This window comes from Leopardus geoffroyi, chromosome C2, assembly GCF_018350155.1.
Source record: "Leopardus geoffroyi isolate Oge1 chromosome C2, O.geoffroyi_Oge1_pat1.0, whole genome shotgun sequence".
Classification (NCBI taxonomy): domain Eukaryota; kingdom Metazoa; phylum Chordata; class Mammalia; order Carnivora; family Felidae; genus Leopardus; species Leopardus geoffroyi.
The window spans coordinates 55,608,825-55,626,015 of record NC_059333.1 but is presented as its reverse complement, the minus strand read 5'-3'; the positions used below and the strand labels follow the sequence as shown (position 1 = coordinate 55,626,015).

The 17,191-nt window shown below is 36.9% G+C and overlaps 2 protein-coding genes across 10 annotated transcripts in view; one reads left to right on the top strand and one right to left on the bottom strand.

The window, feature by feature from the left end:
- DZIP3 (DAZ interacting zinc finger protein 3) overlaps nucleotides 1-15,702 on the bottom strand; it is a 100,688-nt gene extending 84,986 nt beyond the window's left edge. For 5 of the 8 annotated variants that reach the window (XM_045501925.1, XM_045501930.1, XM_045501931.1 and 2 more), the window contains exon 1: nucleotides 15,503-15,702. The gene's annotated coding sequence lies outside the window, so the exon portion shown is untranslated. Of the gene's footprint in view, nucleotides 1-2,957; nucleotides 3,085-3,194; nucleotides 3,433-15,244; nucleotides 15,387-15,502 lie in introns of those variants that run through there. The other 3 variants (XM_045501926.1, XM_045501927.1, XM_045501928.1) reach the window with 3 other exon arrangements.
- A 126-nt stretch (nucleotides 15,703-15,828) lies between these two features.
- Nucleotides 15,829-17,191, top strand: part of CIP2A (cellular inhibitor of PP2A) — a 36,672-nt gene continuing 35,309 nt past the window's right edge. The window contains exon 1 of one of the 2 annotated variants that reach the window (XM_045501935.1): nucleotides 15,829-16,111. In XM_045501935.1, coding sequence (XP_045357891.1) covers nucleotides 16,010-16,111 — 102 coding nt within the window. In that variant the 5' untranslated portion in view covers nucleotides 15,829-16,009. The remainder of the gene's footprint in view (nucleotides 16,112-17,191) is intronic. The other variant, XM_045501934.1, reaches the window with a different exon arrangement.

Sequence of the window (17,191 nt, the reverse complement as noted above, 5' to 3'; positions counted from 1 at the left end):
AAATAGTTGGAATAGTTGAAATAGTTGTAAAAGAAAATGAAAATTACATAGTTTGACCATCCAAAGATAAGGCACTACCTACATTTTAATATTTTACTTTTTCCAGCATACGTATATTTTACCAACTTGTAATCATACTGGATAAATGTTCTACATTATGGTTTTCACCACTGAGCACTATATCAAAAGCATCTTTCATGTGATATTATACTCCTAGTATGTGTTCTCAATGGTTACACAAGAATTGGCTGACTGGGGTTTCCTAGACCATTAATTTATAGATGGACGTTTACATTGTTTCCTATTTTACCTTTATGATTATTCTAAGAAATTCTCATAAGTAGAATTTCTCAGTCAAAAGACAAATATTTTAAGCCTCTTGGTGCATACTGCTAAATGGCTTCCCCAGAAGTTTATGCTAATTTATTTTCCACAGAGCACATGAGTTTCTGTTTAATGCAATCTTCATTAACACTAATTGTTTTGTTTTCTTTATTCTAAAGGTAACATTTAGCCACCTGCCCCCAAAATCATGATTCTATGTCTTCATAAAATAGGAAAGGTGAGATGTACACTCTCTGGTTCAAATATCAATGAATGTCGTGCATGTTACCTGAAAGAAAAAAAAAAAAAACTGCCACCACACAAATGAAAATAAAAAGAATATCCATCTGTACATCTATTTATATAACTCTCTATTCAATTATTCCAAGAGTAACTCTTCTAAAATTAGTCACATTTACACCCTGATGTTTATAGCAGCACTACCTACAATAGCCAAATTATGGAAGCAGCCTAAGTGTCCATTGATAGATGAATGGATAAACAAGAGGTGGTATTTGTATACAAGGGAATATTATTCATCCATAAAAGAGAATGAAATCCTACCATCTGCAATGACATGGATGGAGCTAGAGACTATTATGCCAAGAGAAAGGCAAATACCACATGACTTCACTCAAATGTGGAATTTAAGAAATAGATGAGCAAAGGAAAAAAAGAGAGACAAACCAAGAAACAGACTCTTAATTACAGAGAACTGATGGTTACCAGAGGGGAGGTAGGTGGGGTTACGTAGGTGATGAGGATTAAGGAGTGCACGTGTTGTGATGAGCACCAGGTGATGTATGGAATTGCTGAATCACTATACTGTACACCTGAAATTAATAGAACACTATATATTAACTAGAACTAAAATAAAACAAAACAAACCCCACTAATAGCATGTGTAATATACAGCTGTAAGTTAGATCAGCAGAACTTTTGAAGGCCCATTATTAAAATGCAGTTCAGCATAGGTAATTCCCAAATAAAGAAAACATGTTCCACAAGATCATTTGCAAGTCACCTATTCATTCAGATTGTATTTACTCAAAGAAACACTATTTTACATGATACTGACTCTCCCTTAAAAGCCAGAAAAAGCCAACCAAGCATGTAGAAAAGAAGTAACGGCTGGTCCTGAACCTTCATAAGCCTTGAGGCCTGAGTATCCTGTCATTAGTGAGCTTAATAGGGAAGGGGGCAATTTGGTGCCTGACTAAAAGAAGTCCTGGGAGATCATCTGCAAAACTAATATTCCTAATTATGATACTGCCTGTAGATATTTTCTATATTTGACTCATACCAGCTCTAAGTTACAAAGGTAAGGGTAATTCTCTCAACAATCCAATGGATACTTCCTAATCAAAACACAAATGCAAACATTTACACACACACACACACACACACACACACACACATCTGATTTCTTCGTTTACTAACAAGTGTTGGCAAGGATGTGGACGCAAGGAACCCTCATACACTGTTGGTGGGAGTGTAAATTGGTGTAGCCACTGTGGAAAACAGTATGCAGGTTCTTCAAAAAATTAAAATTAGAAATACCATATGACCCAATAATTCTAAGTATTTACTCAAAGAAATTAAAAACATTAATTTGAAAAGATCTTTGCATCCCTGCAGCATTATTTACAATAGCCAAGAAATGGAATCAATCCAAGTGTCCACCAATAGATGAATGGATACAGATGTGATATATATACATAAACACATACACTGGAATATTATTCAATATTTGAAAAGGACGAGATCTTGCTGTTTGTGACAACATGGGTGGATCTAGAGGGTATTAGCTAAATGAAATAAGTCATTATTTCATTCAAACAAATGAATAAACAAAAAACAGAATCAGACCTATAAATACAGAGAACTGATGGTTGCCAGAGGGAAGGGGATAAGACGCACGGGCAAAACGCATGAAGAGGAGTAGGAGATACAGGCTTCCAGTTATGGAATAAGTCACAGGAATAAAAGACACAGCATAGAAATATAGTGAGTAATACTATAATAACATATCATGACAGATGGCAGCTACACTTGTGATGAGCATAGCATAACCTATAGACATAATGAATCATTATGTTATACACCTGAAACTAACATAACATTAAATGTAAACTATACTTTTAAAAAAAGGTTAAAAAATAAATTTCCTCATTTAAAAGACAGTTTTCTAACACCTCTTAGTTTCTTGCCCATCCCTAACAAAAATGTCTTACTGTCAGTATATCTCACCTATGCAGAATCCAGTTCTCCTAGATATTTTATAGTTTTACTCTTATTTTTAAAAACTCAGTAAGCAAATATGTCAATTTAAATTTGCATTCTTCGTTCAATACCAATGAAAGATCTAACCTAACACTAATGATGAAGAGGTTGTTATTCTCTCACACTAGATCAGATCTGTTTCATCTCTTCAATAAAGCTGTATAAAAAAGGACGTGGCTTTGGGAATTCTAGGACTGTGATCAAACTGCTTTTCTTTTATAGCTTCTATAACCTCCCTGCTTATTTTAATAAAAAGTTAGGCATTATCTCACAGATTATACAAAAGCACACCTTTTCTAGACAAAGCAGTCCCCCTCATTTCCAGAATTTAAAAGCCGAGACACAGATACCTCCCCCTCTGATAAGCTCTCCTTCAGTCAGTTGTTTGCACAGATCACAAGGCTGAAAAGGGAAGAAAGTCCTCTGGCAACAAGGTAGAGAAGATGGAAGGCCTCTGCTAAGCTATTCAGTGCTCAGCTTGAAAAAGAAAAGGATATAGTATTAATTAATAAATCAGAAGATATTTGGAGCCTGAATTAAGAATTAAGAAAAGCTAATGGCTTTTTTAGTCTGCTTAGAAATACAACCTGAGATGAATCTCTGTGGTGAAAGGTTTTCCAGGAGAATATCATCAACCCCATCATTTCCCCAGGAGCTAAGCAGATCATGTGTGGCAAACCCTACTGCAATAGCAGCAGCCGCGGTGACGGTGGCACTTTACAGCCTCTGCTGGGAAGGAAGGCGTAAGTGCCTAGCAACAGAAAGGAAGTAGCCAGCCCGAAACATTAACACACTGCTTCTAAAATAATCCAGAGGTTCTTACCATTCTAGAAGAGGCTGAAGGAAACCTTTAAAATCAGGGTTAACATGGGATAAAGGATGAATCTGGTTTCCCCTGGTGTGTTCATCTCAACAGGCTTTCCCTGTCAGCAAGAAACTAAAAATTTACCTCCCTTCCTGGAACTGAGGGATTGCTTGTCCACAGGAAGCTATTCAGGTGCTGGCTAATTGATCAGAGGGCAAGTTAAAGGTCAGTGTCAATTTCTAGCACACCTTTATCCACCAAGCAAAATGATCTTATCCACAGGCTGTTTTACTGGTAAAAAACAAAGTCCTGCCATCTTTATCCTTATCCAACAGTAAAATGCCTTTCTTACTGCTCCCTCTGAGCTCCCAGCTCCCTCTTTCCCTCTTATCTACTGAAATTGTACCAAACTTTTTTTAATCGCAAAAGTATTCCACCTCACCCTACTTTTAAAGGTGGCTTATTCACAACAAAGCAGGCACAGTTTTGTTTCTAATTGTTTAATCATTCATTCAAATGTTTACCTTACAGCACTTGTCACCTCAACATTATAAAAGCACACTGTTTTTTTAAATCTACTCAAGTGCTCATGGTAAGTCATCTGACCAAGTTAGAGGCTCTAACTAGCCAAAAAGTTCCCATTTCAGTGTGTGGGTAGATAGATGTCCCATGGATTTACTACTCTTGTGAGTTCTGGCCCTTACAGATCACACAATGCCAGATGGAAAAAGGGAGTTATCGTGTGCAAAAACATTAAAATTCAACTCATTTTTCTCAATGCTATTAGTTTGAAAACAAAATAATATAAGTTATTTTTCAAGAGAGAAATTCAGTTGTGAGAACTTCTCTTGTGCCCACTAAATCTGGGTTCCTCAATCTTGACACTATGGACATTTTAGGCTAGATGAAGCTTTGTTATGGGAAGATATACTCTGCATTTTAAGGATGTTTTGGAGCACCACTAGCTTCTACCTCATAGGTGCCAAAAGCAACTCTCTCCCACCTCTCAGGTCCATTGTGAAAACCAAAAGTGTTTCCAAGCACTGCCAAATGTCCCCTGGGGGACAAAATGCCCCAGTTGAGAACCACCTAAATGATTTAAAATGAAAAGAGCCTGGGTGGCTCAGTTGATTAAGCGTCTGACTATTGATTTCGGCTCAGGTCATGATCCAACGGTTTGCGAGATAGAGCCCTGCGTCTGGCTCTGTGCTGACAGTGTGGAGCCTGCTTGGGATTCCTGGTCTCCCTTTCTCTCTGCCCCTCTCCCTCTCTCTCTCTCAAAAATAAACAAACATTAAAAAAAAAAATACAAAGGTTAATTAAGTAAACACATAACAGATTGTTCTGAGGAAGAACACGAAGACTATCCTGGAATTATGTAATATTTACAATCATTTGTCTACAAGAAAGAAAAATGACATAAAGTACCTCATTTAGATTTCATATCAATGTCAAAAGTTGACAGATTGCATAGCATTGGTAGTTAAGAGCACAAAAATATTGGAATACTCCTGCAAGGGTATACAGAACTGCTTTGATACACATTAGCTATGCAACCTTGCTTGAAACTAATTAACATCTGTGCTTCAGTTTCCTCATCTGGGAAATAAAGATGTGACCCACTTTAGGTTCCTCAAAAAATTAATAGAACTACCCTATGACCCAGCAATTGCACTACTAGACATTTATCCAAGGGATATAGGCATGCTCTTTCGAAGGGACACGTGCGCCCCAACGTTTACAGCAGCACTATCAACAATAGCCAAAGTATGGAAAGAGCCCAAATGTCCATCGATGGATGAATGGACAAAGATGTGGTATATATGCACAATGGAGTATTACTCGGCAATCAAAAAGAATGAAATCTTGCCATTTTCAACTACATGGATGGAACCAGAGGGTATTATGCTAAGCGAAATTAGTCAGAGAAAGACAAGTATCATATGACTTCACTCATGAGGACTTTAAGACACAAGACAGATGAACATGAAGCGAAGCAAAAATAATACGAAAACAGGGAAGGGGACAAAACATAAGAGACTCTTAAATATGGAGAACAGAGGGTTACTGGAGGGGTGGTGGGAGGGAGGATGGGCCAAATGGGTAAGGAGCATCAAGGAATCTACTCCTGAAATCATTGGTGCACTATATGCCAACTTGGATGCAAATTTAAAAATAAATAAAAAACAAAACAAAACAAAAAAGATGGTACTTGCTTCACAGGGTCATCAAGATTAAATGTTTAAAATATGTAATAGAACAAGACCTAGCACATAGTAATTACTATGTGTTACTATCATCCCTTCATTATCATCAACAAATTTTGTTTAAATTTGTAGCAAAATCAGTTTTTTCTTCCAATTCTCTACCTTGATGGAGAATTGCTACCATATGGAAAGGAAAGGTAATAATGAGATTAAGAGCTGGGACAAAAAACACATTTTTCAAATATATCCCACATGGCACAAATGCAGCTTAGTTTGCACATTTGGCATCTTGGGTTTTTCACATCAGCACATATGACACTTGTCATATTCCTTAAACAGTATGATATACCATTGTATAAATGTATCATTTCACCAGACAACTATTGATAAACACTTCCTCTCTGGTCTTCCCTTTTTTTCTTTTGCTATTACTAACAATGCTGCAATAAACAACCTTGAACATGCAACTTGGTAAAATTTTGATAGCTATTTTAAAAAGCTGGATTTACAGGACACCTGGGTGGCTCAGTAGGCTGAGCGTTCAACTATTAATTTCGGCTCAAGTCATGATCCCGGGTCATGAGATAAAGCCCTATGTCTGGCTCTGCACTAAGTGGAGCCTGCCTGAGATTCTCTCTCTCTCTCTCTCTCTCTCTCTCTCTCTCTCTCTCTGCCCCTCTCCCCCACTCACACTCGCTCGTTCTCTCAAAACAAGAACAAAAAAGTTGGTTTACGACATCAGCACTGAATTACAGAAGTATTTCAGAAGTTCATTGGTCTGTTAGCAAAGCAGGTCTCTGACACTGCTTGTTAACACTTCTGCTAGATTTTCCCAAAAGAATTCCAAAAAATTCCTTAGAGATGTGAGATGTTTTGCTCCATATGAGTAGTCATTACTTCAAGGCTTAAAACATGATGAAGAGGATGCTTTCTAGGAATAAGGCAAGACATCAGTAATGGGAGTTTCCTTATAACCAAAATTTTAAATATTATTGATCTGATTATGTTTACTATGCAAGCAGCAACAGCCATTCTTGGTGGCTTTTAAAGTAGAGGCTCTATGACTCTAGCACTCTGAAAGTCTTTATTACTCAAGTGTGAGCTCCAGGTAGACAAGAATGGCTAGGACCATCAGGTTAGACTCACACAGGTTATACCATTATTTTGTTACTGTGTTAAGACTGAACAAAATATATTGATTATTTGGTTTTCTAATTTTCCATTAATTTCTTCCATTTTTTATCTGACTTCCTGGAAAGGCCACAAAATGAACATACCTAGCTAGACACAAGTAGCCAAAACATTATTTTACCCCAAAGAAAAAATAGTTTGTTTAAGGCAAACTCCAGGACTCATGGATAATGGTTGGAAAATCGTTGCAAAAGTTATCATAAACTGAAGGGCATTCTTGCCCTAAAAGATCAGGGAATTCACTGTCATACCTCAGCTCTTGTCATCTTGAAAAAAATCATTATTAGCACTGTCTGGCAGCTTATATCAGAAAGGAAGCACCCTGCAATGTACACCCAGCACCCTTCCTTATAAATCTGCCAAAATAGGAAATATCCTTGTCAAAACCAGCATCTTGTCAGGAGTAGGTTTGTTTTTTGTTTGTTTGGAGAAGGTTTTTAATTTTCCTCAGACCCTCAGACCTATCCAGTTACTTCAAGACTTAGCAAACCTAAAGAACAGATATTAATTTGTTTTTAATATTTGGAATGTACCTATAATGAATATGCACAGGTTAGGATTTACCTGGGGAAAAAAATCCAGATATTAAAATACCCATCAGTTTCCTTTTATTTACAGGTAACACTGCAAAAATCACACTGTTCAGAAACACAGCTAGAAACCCTTGGAAGGAGCATGTTACCACTAAGCAAATTTTCCAAAGCAGAATATTTTCAGCAATGTTGTCATTACTGTTATTAGACAATGATGAGAAAAAGGAAACAAGACAGAATGTTGACACATGACACATGTAGAGATGATAATCAAGCAGGAAGTAGAGTATATAATATGCACTTGACTCTCTCACCACCAATGACAAGGCCTACAATACCCAAATCCAGACTGATCCACCAATGTAAGAAGACTCATTATCTCAGAAAGACATATATTTGTAAGAAGAGTTTAGCTGAGAAGGTAGGTCAAGGTTTGGTTATGAAGAATTTTCTCTCATAAAATTAATTGGGTGTAATTAACTGTGGTTTCATCAAAAATAAGATTAATTTTCATCAGCTCCTATGTGTCTGGCTCTGGGCTGAGTACCTATGTACAGTGAATACACATCTGATCCTCACACAACTGTGAAATAAACATTACTGTAATTCATTTTAAAAAGTAAGCAACTGAGGGATTTAGAGTTCATATTGCTAACAAATTAATAAAAGCAGAAATTCAGGCCCAAGTTTCACTAACTGCGAATTCCATATTCTTTCCACTAGGTCCCATTAAGTGCAATATTTAACTATTTAAGCGTGGTGTTCAATTTTGAACTAAACCGAGTAATATGCATAAAGACAAACACTTAGAAACAAAACTATTTATGTGACCTTACTGACTAGTAATGATACTGTAAAGATAATCATGACATCTGATAATTTCATAATATACTATTCTCATTAGTTTTTGCTAAGAAAATCCATTTGTTCAAGAAAACAATTCAGAAAAATGCCAGTACTACACGTGCTACTAAAATGAACAATAATTAATATGTGTTTAAATGCTCTGTTAAGGTTAACAATTTTGGAGAAGTCTCCAAATTTTTTTTGATCACCATGTATCTAAAGCAATAAGTCTGAGAATACACTGACAATACATGAAAAGCAATTCATTTATGAATTATATACAGATATTACTATAATATAAAATAAAAAAGAAATGATATCAAAATAAGTAAAAATTTCTAATTGTTCCCACACCCTGATAGCTTCACATATCCCAAGGTGTGCATATTCCACTTTGGATGCCACTATCTTAGAAAATGGTTCCACATTTTAATTCAAGAAACAGAACATAATAATATCTTTCATGAACATAGTAATATCTACTTTCTGAAAGACTGGAAATTTAAAAATGAGATATGCAAAGGACATGGCTCTGTATAAAGTAGGTCTTCAATAAATACTATAGTTAAAAATGATTATTGTACCTTAATTTAAAATAAAATTATGTCACTTATCTTTATCTGCAAAATTGGGATTCAGAAACAATGGATAATATTTATGTTTAAAAAAAAGGCAACCTTCTGATACTGAGATATGAAATTAGATGTGAAATTGGGGTAAAAAACATTTACCCAAATTACCCAAAACATGTACTTAAACTAAGGTTGAATTCTGTGAAATGTGTATGGAAAAAAAACAAAACAAAACAGGAATTGTTTGAAAAGTGAAAAAGTTAATTTTATGGTTTGGCAAATCATTTAGAGGTAAGTTGAATTTTAACACTTGATTGGGAAAAGAAACAGGAAGAATAATTGAAAAGAGAGCAATTTTGGCTTAACAGGTTTTCTGCCTTTGTGTTGAGGGTAACATTTCTCAAAAATCAAAGTTGACATTAATTCTACAGACTTAGTTTTCTGGCTCTGCATAAAGGGCAAAATCAATTTAATATTAATATTTGAATATTTGAATATTTAATATTGTTTTAACTACAGTAGAGACAAGGTATCCAAATGAGTCCATGCCTAGACCTCTGCCAATTTTCTACCACTAGATTTCTTTGCCTTGAATCTTTGGAACCCGGGCCAATAGAACTTTTGTTCTACCTGCTATTTATGCATACTTAATAATCTCCTAATTTACATCTGGCCTCACATCTCCACTGAATAGAAGCTCCACAAAGTCAGGAATTTTTTTTTTTTTAATCCCTCTGCTATATATCTGCAGAGCCTACAACAGCACCTGGTACACTTCAAGCACTCAATATTAATTTAAAGAATGAAGCCACCTTTCTTCTGAATACCGCAAGTCCTCAGAAGGCAGAAGACGGAGCTTGTGTGTAAATTAAGACTGCCTTCTCTGCCAACCTGAGCCCTTCTTTACAGGTCAAAAGTAGCCCATATACTACTGTAAAACTATCCCTGCAGATAACCATGGAATCAAGACAGGGCCTCTGTCTTCTGGCAACTACTCAGTGTTCTTTGTTGTTTCCTCTAAATATTTAAGTACCCTGTGGTTTAGTTTTTCTATCCACACTCACCTTTTATCATTTTGGTTCAAGGCTTTAAATTTTTACCTTTAGCCTTGACCTCTCCCTTAACTACAAATAATATATTCGACAGCCCATTCAGCATCTCCTGGATGTCTAGTAGATATCGAAACATAACTGACACTGAGCTCTAGATACTGCCTTCTCCCCACAAAATGGCTGAAGCAGAGCCACTCAGCCAAGCCAGGTCTAGATCAGACTAACTGCAGTCAACTCAAAGACTGGTGAGCAAGAGATAAATGCTCATGATTTATAACCACTGAGTTTTGAGGTGATTTGCTATGCAGCAAATACTGAACAATATGCCACACGGTCTAAAATTCCAACACTTCATCTTGACTGATACTTCCTTTCCCTCTTCCCTTTATTTTCCTCCATAGCACTTACTACATTCGTATATTTTATTTATAGTTCTTATTTGTTGTCTATGTCTCCCGTTAAAATAAAAGCTCCACCTGGATAGAAATTTTTTATCTATCTGATTCACTGCCATAACCCCAGTACCTGGAAGTGTACTTACCACTCAAGCACTCATTAAATGTATGGTGGGTGAATGAACAATTAGCTCTGTGTTCACACTGTTGGTATAATTCTCATACTACAACATGCAGTATTCTATAAACTCTGCGCTTCTGTCACAAATTCATATCTTCATTCAGTCTGATTTATCTAACAGGACTTAAGCTCTGGTCATGAGACATTAAAAATTTTCAGGAGGGCCTAGGTGGCTCAGTTAAGCATCCAACTCTTGATCTCAGCTCAGGTCATGATCTTACAGTCATGAAATCAAGCCCTCCATAAGGCTCTATGCTGGGCATGGATCCTGCTTAAGAATCTCTGTCTCCCTCTCTACTACTCCCCTGCTTGTGCATGCTCTCTCTCGCTCTCACAAAAAATAAACGTTTTTAAAAATTCCACTTTATGGGGTGCCTGGATGGTTCAGTCAGTTGAGTGTTCCAACTCTTGGTTTCGGCTCCAGTCATGATCCCAGGGTCATGGGATCTGTGCTGAGCATGGAGCCTGCTTGAGATCCTCTATCTCTCCCTCCCTCTGCCCCTCTTCCCAGCTAGCACTCTCTCTCTAAAAAAATCTATTTTACTCTTAATTAAAGGTATGCTAAGTTTTTCTAAAAGAAATAAAGGAGCTAGACAGCCCTAATACTGAGTTCTAAGATCCTAAGCAATTTTTTTTTAACTCCCTTTAATATGTTTCTGGAACTATAAATTAGGGAAAATGTCTGTGCAAATAAAAAGGATGTCAATAAAAAAAATCTATGGAGAAAAGGGATTTTAAGCCAAACCTTGAAGATATTAATATTTTGCCCTAAAAAATGTGTTCCTATAGTACTCTCCATTTCTCTTAATAACACTTACTCTGATTTGTGTAACAGAATCTAAGCTCTTTGAGAATGAAGGAATATTCATATTTAAAAAATTTTTTACCTGGTTGGTTAAACTAATTTAACTGGATTTTTTTCTTTTTTTAAGTAAAATACAGGAGCACCTAGGTGGCTCAGTGGGTTAAGTGTCTGACTCTTGATTTTAGCTCAGATTATGATCTCATGGTTGTGAGATCCAAGCCCCACATCAGGCTCCTCACTGAGTGTGGAGCCTGCCTGGGATTCTAGATACCTCTCCCTCTATCTTTCTCTGTCTCAATATAAATAAACAAACAAATATTTAAAAAAATAAAAGTGAAATACAAATGCTCACTTTAGCTACTATCCTTTTAAAATCTGTGGGCATAAATGTCCTTTATAAAAATATATGTAAATCTGCTAAAACTTGAACCTTAAAAAAAAAAATAAAAATAAGGGAAAATATGTATATGGATGGAATTAATAAACCTAAATGTAAAATTAGTGATTCTGACAAAAAAGGAAAAGAGTAAAGTTGGTTCTTGAAAAGCTGAATGAAGTAGATAAACCCCTAGAAAGTTCCAGTAAGTAACTTTCCGTAAGGAAAAATATAGGTAACATTTAAATGAAAAAGGAAATTTAAAACTACAATGAAGAGATTAAGAAAATTACTAGAATACTGATGCAACTTCGTATCAAAATTTCTTTAAATCTAGGGCACCTGGGTGGCTCAGTCGGTTAAGCGTCCAACTTTGGCTCAGGTCATGATCTCACTGTTTGTGAGTTCGAGCCCTGCATGGCGCTCTGTGCTGACAGTCAGAGCCTGGAGCCTGCCTCAAATTCTGTGCCTCCCACTCTCTCTGCCCCTCCCCTGCTCGCGGGTGCACTTTGTCTCTCAAAATAAATAAACATTAAAAAAAATTTTTTTAATTCTTTAAATCTAAAGAAATAGTTGCTATATTAGAATATTTTTATTTCCAAACCTAAGGAAAGGTGGAAAAAATGATCAGATCTATAACCATATTACCAATTCAAATATTTTCAAAAGATCTACCACTAAATCAGCTACTTGATTTTATAAGCCAGTTGTATACAATCTACAAGGACCACCTGATTCCTATGTGATTCTCATTCTGTAGCACAGAAAAAAAGATTAGAAAACATCCAATTCATTTTTCAAAAGTTCACAAATTCCAAGAGAAAAGAAAAAATTAATGAAAAAATTTTAAATACAAAATCCTGAATAAAATATTTGCATCATAGCAAATACAAGTTTTGTTACTATAATCTGTATGACCTTGGGCAAATTATTTCACCTCTCCTTAGTTTTTTCACCTGTAAAATGGAGATAATAGTACCTAAAGTATGAAGTTGTTATGAAGATTAATTAGTAAGTATAAAATTCTTAGAATAGTGCCTGGCTTCTAACAAATGCTCAATAAGTGTTAGCTATTATTATCCCAAGAACAAAAAAGCAACACAACACATTGCATTATCATGTCAAAGTGGAAAATGTGATCTATAAACATAGATATTTGATAATTTTTTTAAGTAGACGCTTTGGCAAGTCTTTAAGTACAACAGGTATAAAGGGCAATCTAAACATTTGAAAGACTACTACAAGCCAATAGCACAAATTATACTAAGTGTTAAAATACTGGTCATTCCCATTCAATTAAATCATAGGACAAAGATGTTCAGTATCACCATGATTATTCCAATTTGTTTTTGCACTAATGAAATAAAGACAGCATATACTGGACAAGATGAAATTATTATTTATAGATGATATATAGTGAGAAAGTCTAAGAGAGTAAGCAAAATTCTATAAAAACTAATAAGAGATTTTAGTCAGGGTCTGGATAAAAGATGTATCAAAATCAGCATCTTTTTTTTTTTTTACAGTAGCAATACCAAATTTTAAAGGAGAAAAAAAGAACCCGCTCACATTAACAAAACTTATACAATGCCCTGGAACAAACTTAATACAAGACTAGAAGATAAATTACATAAAATTTCACTGAACATGAAATACAACCTGAATAGTATTAACTATCTCAGCAGTATCTGTGTCTTCTCAGTCACCCCAACTAGAAACTTGGGAGTCCCTTCTAGTTTCATGCTTCTCTTCACATCTGAAATAAGTCATTAAATCCTGCCTATTTCACCTACTTATTTCTCCAATTTTTCACCTCTTTGTTATCTCCACTTCAATTACCCCTGGTAATCCTTTGCAAAGACTCAGCAAATTAAATATTCTCCTTACTCCTACCCTTATCCTTATCAAAATCACAGGCTGCCCAGTTGCCAGAGTAATCAACCTAAAACACAAACCTAAACAGATCAGGCCCCAGTTAAAAGCCAAAGATCACCACTGAATTCAGTATCAAGAATAAGGTCTTCAGTCATCTGGACCAAGCTTCATCACCATCATCATCACCATTTCCTCCTCCTCCCCATTTTTTGGTGCCTAAAATAAGATGGTTTCTGATATTAGGATGTGCAAGTATCTCTGCCTAAATGTGTTAGGGCTTCTCACAGTTACTATCATGGTACATACTACTATACTTCCAACATCAATTTTTGAAAAAGATTTTTTAAGAAAGACATATTAAAATGAGTATCTTACAGATGAGAATGCAAAATTTGTATCATTACTTATGTTAAAATGAAAGATTGTAAAGAAAGATGGATAATTACTTATGTTAAAATGAAAGAGTGTAAAGAAAGATGGCACTTACAGATAGCAGCTTTGACCTCTTCCCTTGGCTGAGAATGAGTATGAAGATGAGACACTTGTCATTATTAGTGAAAAGTCTAACACCAACCAAAAGGTTATCACTGCATTTGCTAATGAACTAAGATGTAACTAACACCTGCTGAGAAAGTAATTATGCCAGGCAACTGCTCTAAATTCTTGTAAGTTGATTAGCTCATTTTATAATGGTTTGCACCACCTGACATGACCTCATCTTTACTGCTACTCTCACCGTTGCTGTCTACCCTAGTCATAGTGGCATCCTTGGTGTTCCTGACACACATCATGGTCCCACTTCAGGATCTCTGCCCTTGCTTTTCTATCTACTTTTCCCCCTAGAAAGCAGGGCTGTCTCCTTCAACTCCTTGAAGCACTTCCTCAAATATTGCTTGCTCCATCTTGACCTCCCAACTCCCTTCTTCCCAACCCACCATTATTCTCCAACAATAATTCTGCTAAATTTTTTTCTCCATCTCACCTCTCTTACAAACTGTTTTTTTTTCCTATCAGACCGTAATTTCCATAACATAGGTTTTATTCACTTAAATCCCTAGTGCTTAGACAAGTACCTGGTACACTGTAGGCTCTCAATGATTTCTGATTTATTTAACTTATTGAACAGGTACTACCGTTAGCTGGATTTTAAGAAACTGAAGCAGAGAGAATCTGCCTTATGGTCACATAGTAAAAGGTGGAACCAGAGTTTGTAAACAAAACCTGGCTTCATTGGTCAACATAACTGCACGGTGCCTCTAACTTCTATGAATTCCCTATGTACTACCTATTTAGTACATTTCCCCAATTAGACAGTTGCTTCGCAGCAGGGATACTTCATCATCTCTGTTCTGCGACTTCTAACCCACGTTATACAATCGATAACTGTTTACAGAATGAATGAATGTATATGTACATTAATTACCTATTTTTACATGTATGTCTCAATTGGCTGGATTATTGTAAGCTTGCAAACCAAAAACTTTTAATATAAAAAATCCTTTTTAAAAATGTAATGTAAAAACACTTTTTTTTTGAACTGACAAAACATGATCCATGACGAATGATTTAATTAAAACGACATGCGCCTTGCTCTTCCAATTGTTTCCAAACTGGCTTAATTCAATATTAGCATACTTCAAGCAAAAAAAGCTCCAAAACCAGCAACTCATTTCATTATATACACACGCACAATATTATCTCTTACAAAAAACGCAAAGGGCGGTGCCGTGTTTCATAGAAGACACCGAGGCTTAGAAAGCAATTGATCATGCCAAATAAAAATAGATACCTTCACTTACAAAAACTGACGCTAATGAGAACACTCTCCGCAGCAATACCTGGCCCAGAAGTCACCAGGAGCTAGCTTTCTGGAATAAGTTTGACGACTACCTTAAGGGCATGACTACCTCGCCACAGAATCCCAATGGCCCCAGGCTTACTCTGAAAAACAAACATTTCTGGGTAGAAAGGGTGGACGCAGGAAAAATATTTAAAAAGAGGTCCCTCCCAGGCCCCCTCAAAATCTAGAGGCCAAGATTCTCCTCAGAGCTCCTCACCGTGTCTAGACTACGGGGAAGCGACCATTTCTCAGGCAGAGAGGTTCATTCACAAAGAAAAACCGGCCATCCAGCGTGAAGGCCGAAGAAGCAAACGAAAACTGAGAGCTCTAATGAACACGGACCCCCCTGCGCCTAACCGCCCCTTCGCAAATTGAGTCGCAATCGCATTTCTCGCGAGATTTATCGTCTCCACGGGATCTCGAAGTTGAAAGCTCGCGGCTTTTCGAAGCGACGGTGGGTTGAGGGAATGGGTAAAGAAGTTCGGGAAAGGACAGCTTCCAACCCCCTTGAAGAACCCACAGACCCACTAGACCCTCCCGCTTCTCCTTTCTTCATTGACAGCAGCTCTCCCAGGGTACCCAGGGACTTCCGGAGCGCTACCGGAACCGGAAGCATCGGGACTTAGGGGGGTGGGGCTGAAAAATCAAAAAAAGCGCCGCGAAAGTTGGAGGCCGGTGCCGGCAGGGTGGTAGTGGCCCCCAGGTGGGGTTGTGGCGAGTGCCAATGGACTCCACCGCCTGCCTGAAGTCCTTGCTCCTGACCATCAGTCAGTATAAAGCCGTTAAGTCGGAGGCGAATGCCACCCAGCTTTTGCGGCACTTGGAGGTGAGGGACTACGGGATGGGGACTAGATAAGCTTCCCTGTAGAAACCCTTAGTTCACGGTGCGGCCGGGGTGTAGCGGCCCCAGCCTGCAAAGTAAGGTCTGCCCATCGCTCCCTTAGGTCTCTTTTTGTATTAGTAAGGAAGGCGAAAGTCAGCCTTGAATTCCCACTCTTAACTCCGCCCAAGTCCATCCGCGTTCAGCTGGCTGCAGCTAGAGGGAAGAGTGACTGATACTCGAAGTCCTAGGAAGAGGGAGGGTGGGACAAAATGTTGGGGGATTTAGGCTCTTTTGGGGATTGGTAGAGGAGAAAGTTCGGAGCTCTTTCTTTTCCTTCGTTTCTTTGGTTTTTCCATCGCAACAGAGCTCTTGCAGAATACACAGCAATTCTCGAGAGTGAAGGTGATGGGGAGTGATGATTAAAACTTGTTTTATTCCTGTCCCTTAGGCAGCTTACAACCTGAACCAATTGCTTGCTGCTTCTCTTATAACTCATGTTGAACTCGAATTTGAAAAAGAAAAAAAAATTTTTAACTTTCCTTGGGTTAAAAAGCAATCACAATACTAATCATAATTTTTTTAACCAAAATATACTGTTCCCAGTTTTCAAACCTGAATTGCTAAATTGCTTTCACTTTTTCTGTTAGCTCCCACTAATTTACGGCTAGATCACTTATTCACAGCTTTCTGTGTTCCTATTTGTTTTTAGGCTTTTAATCTCGTTTCTTGCACATTCACAGAATTCCAACTAACAATAACCTCAGTTTAATTAAAAAAAAAAATTAAGCTCAGCCAAAGCTTATTTTAATTCCATCTGTCACAGCTTCTGTTAACATAGAACTGAACATAATTTTAAAATATATTCTATTATATTTATGAGATAAAGTCTAAATTACAAAGATTAGCAAATTGCTACTGGAGAGAAAAGACTATTGTGAATAGTACAGCAACATCAATCTGGATAACTGTTGTGATACTGGAATGCATTAAATGTGCCTGTTTCCTCCAGCTTCACTGATGCTCCTTCTTATCACTTCAGGTGCCCATCTCCTAAGTACATTTTCTTTTTTCATTCATTACCTC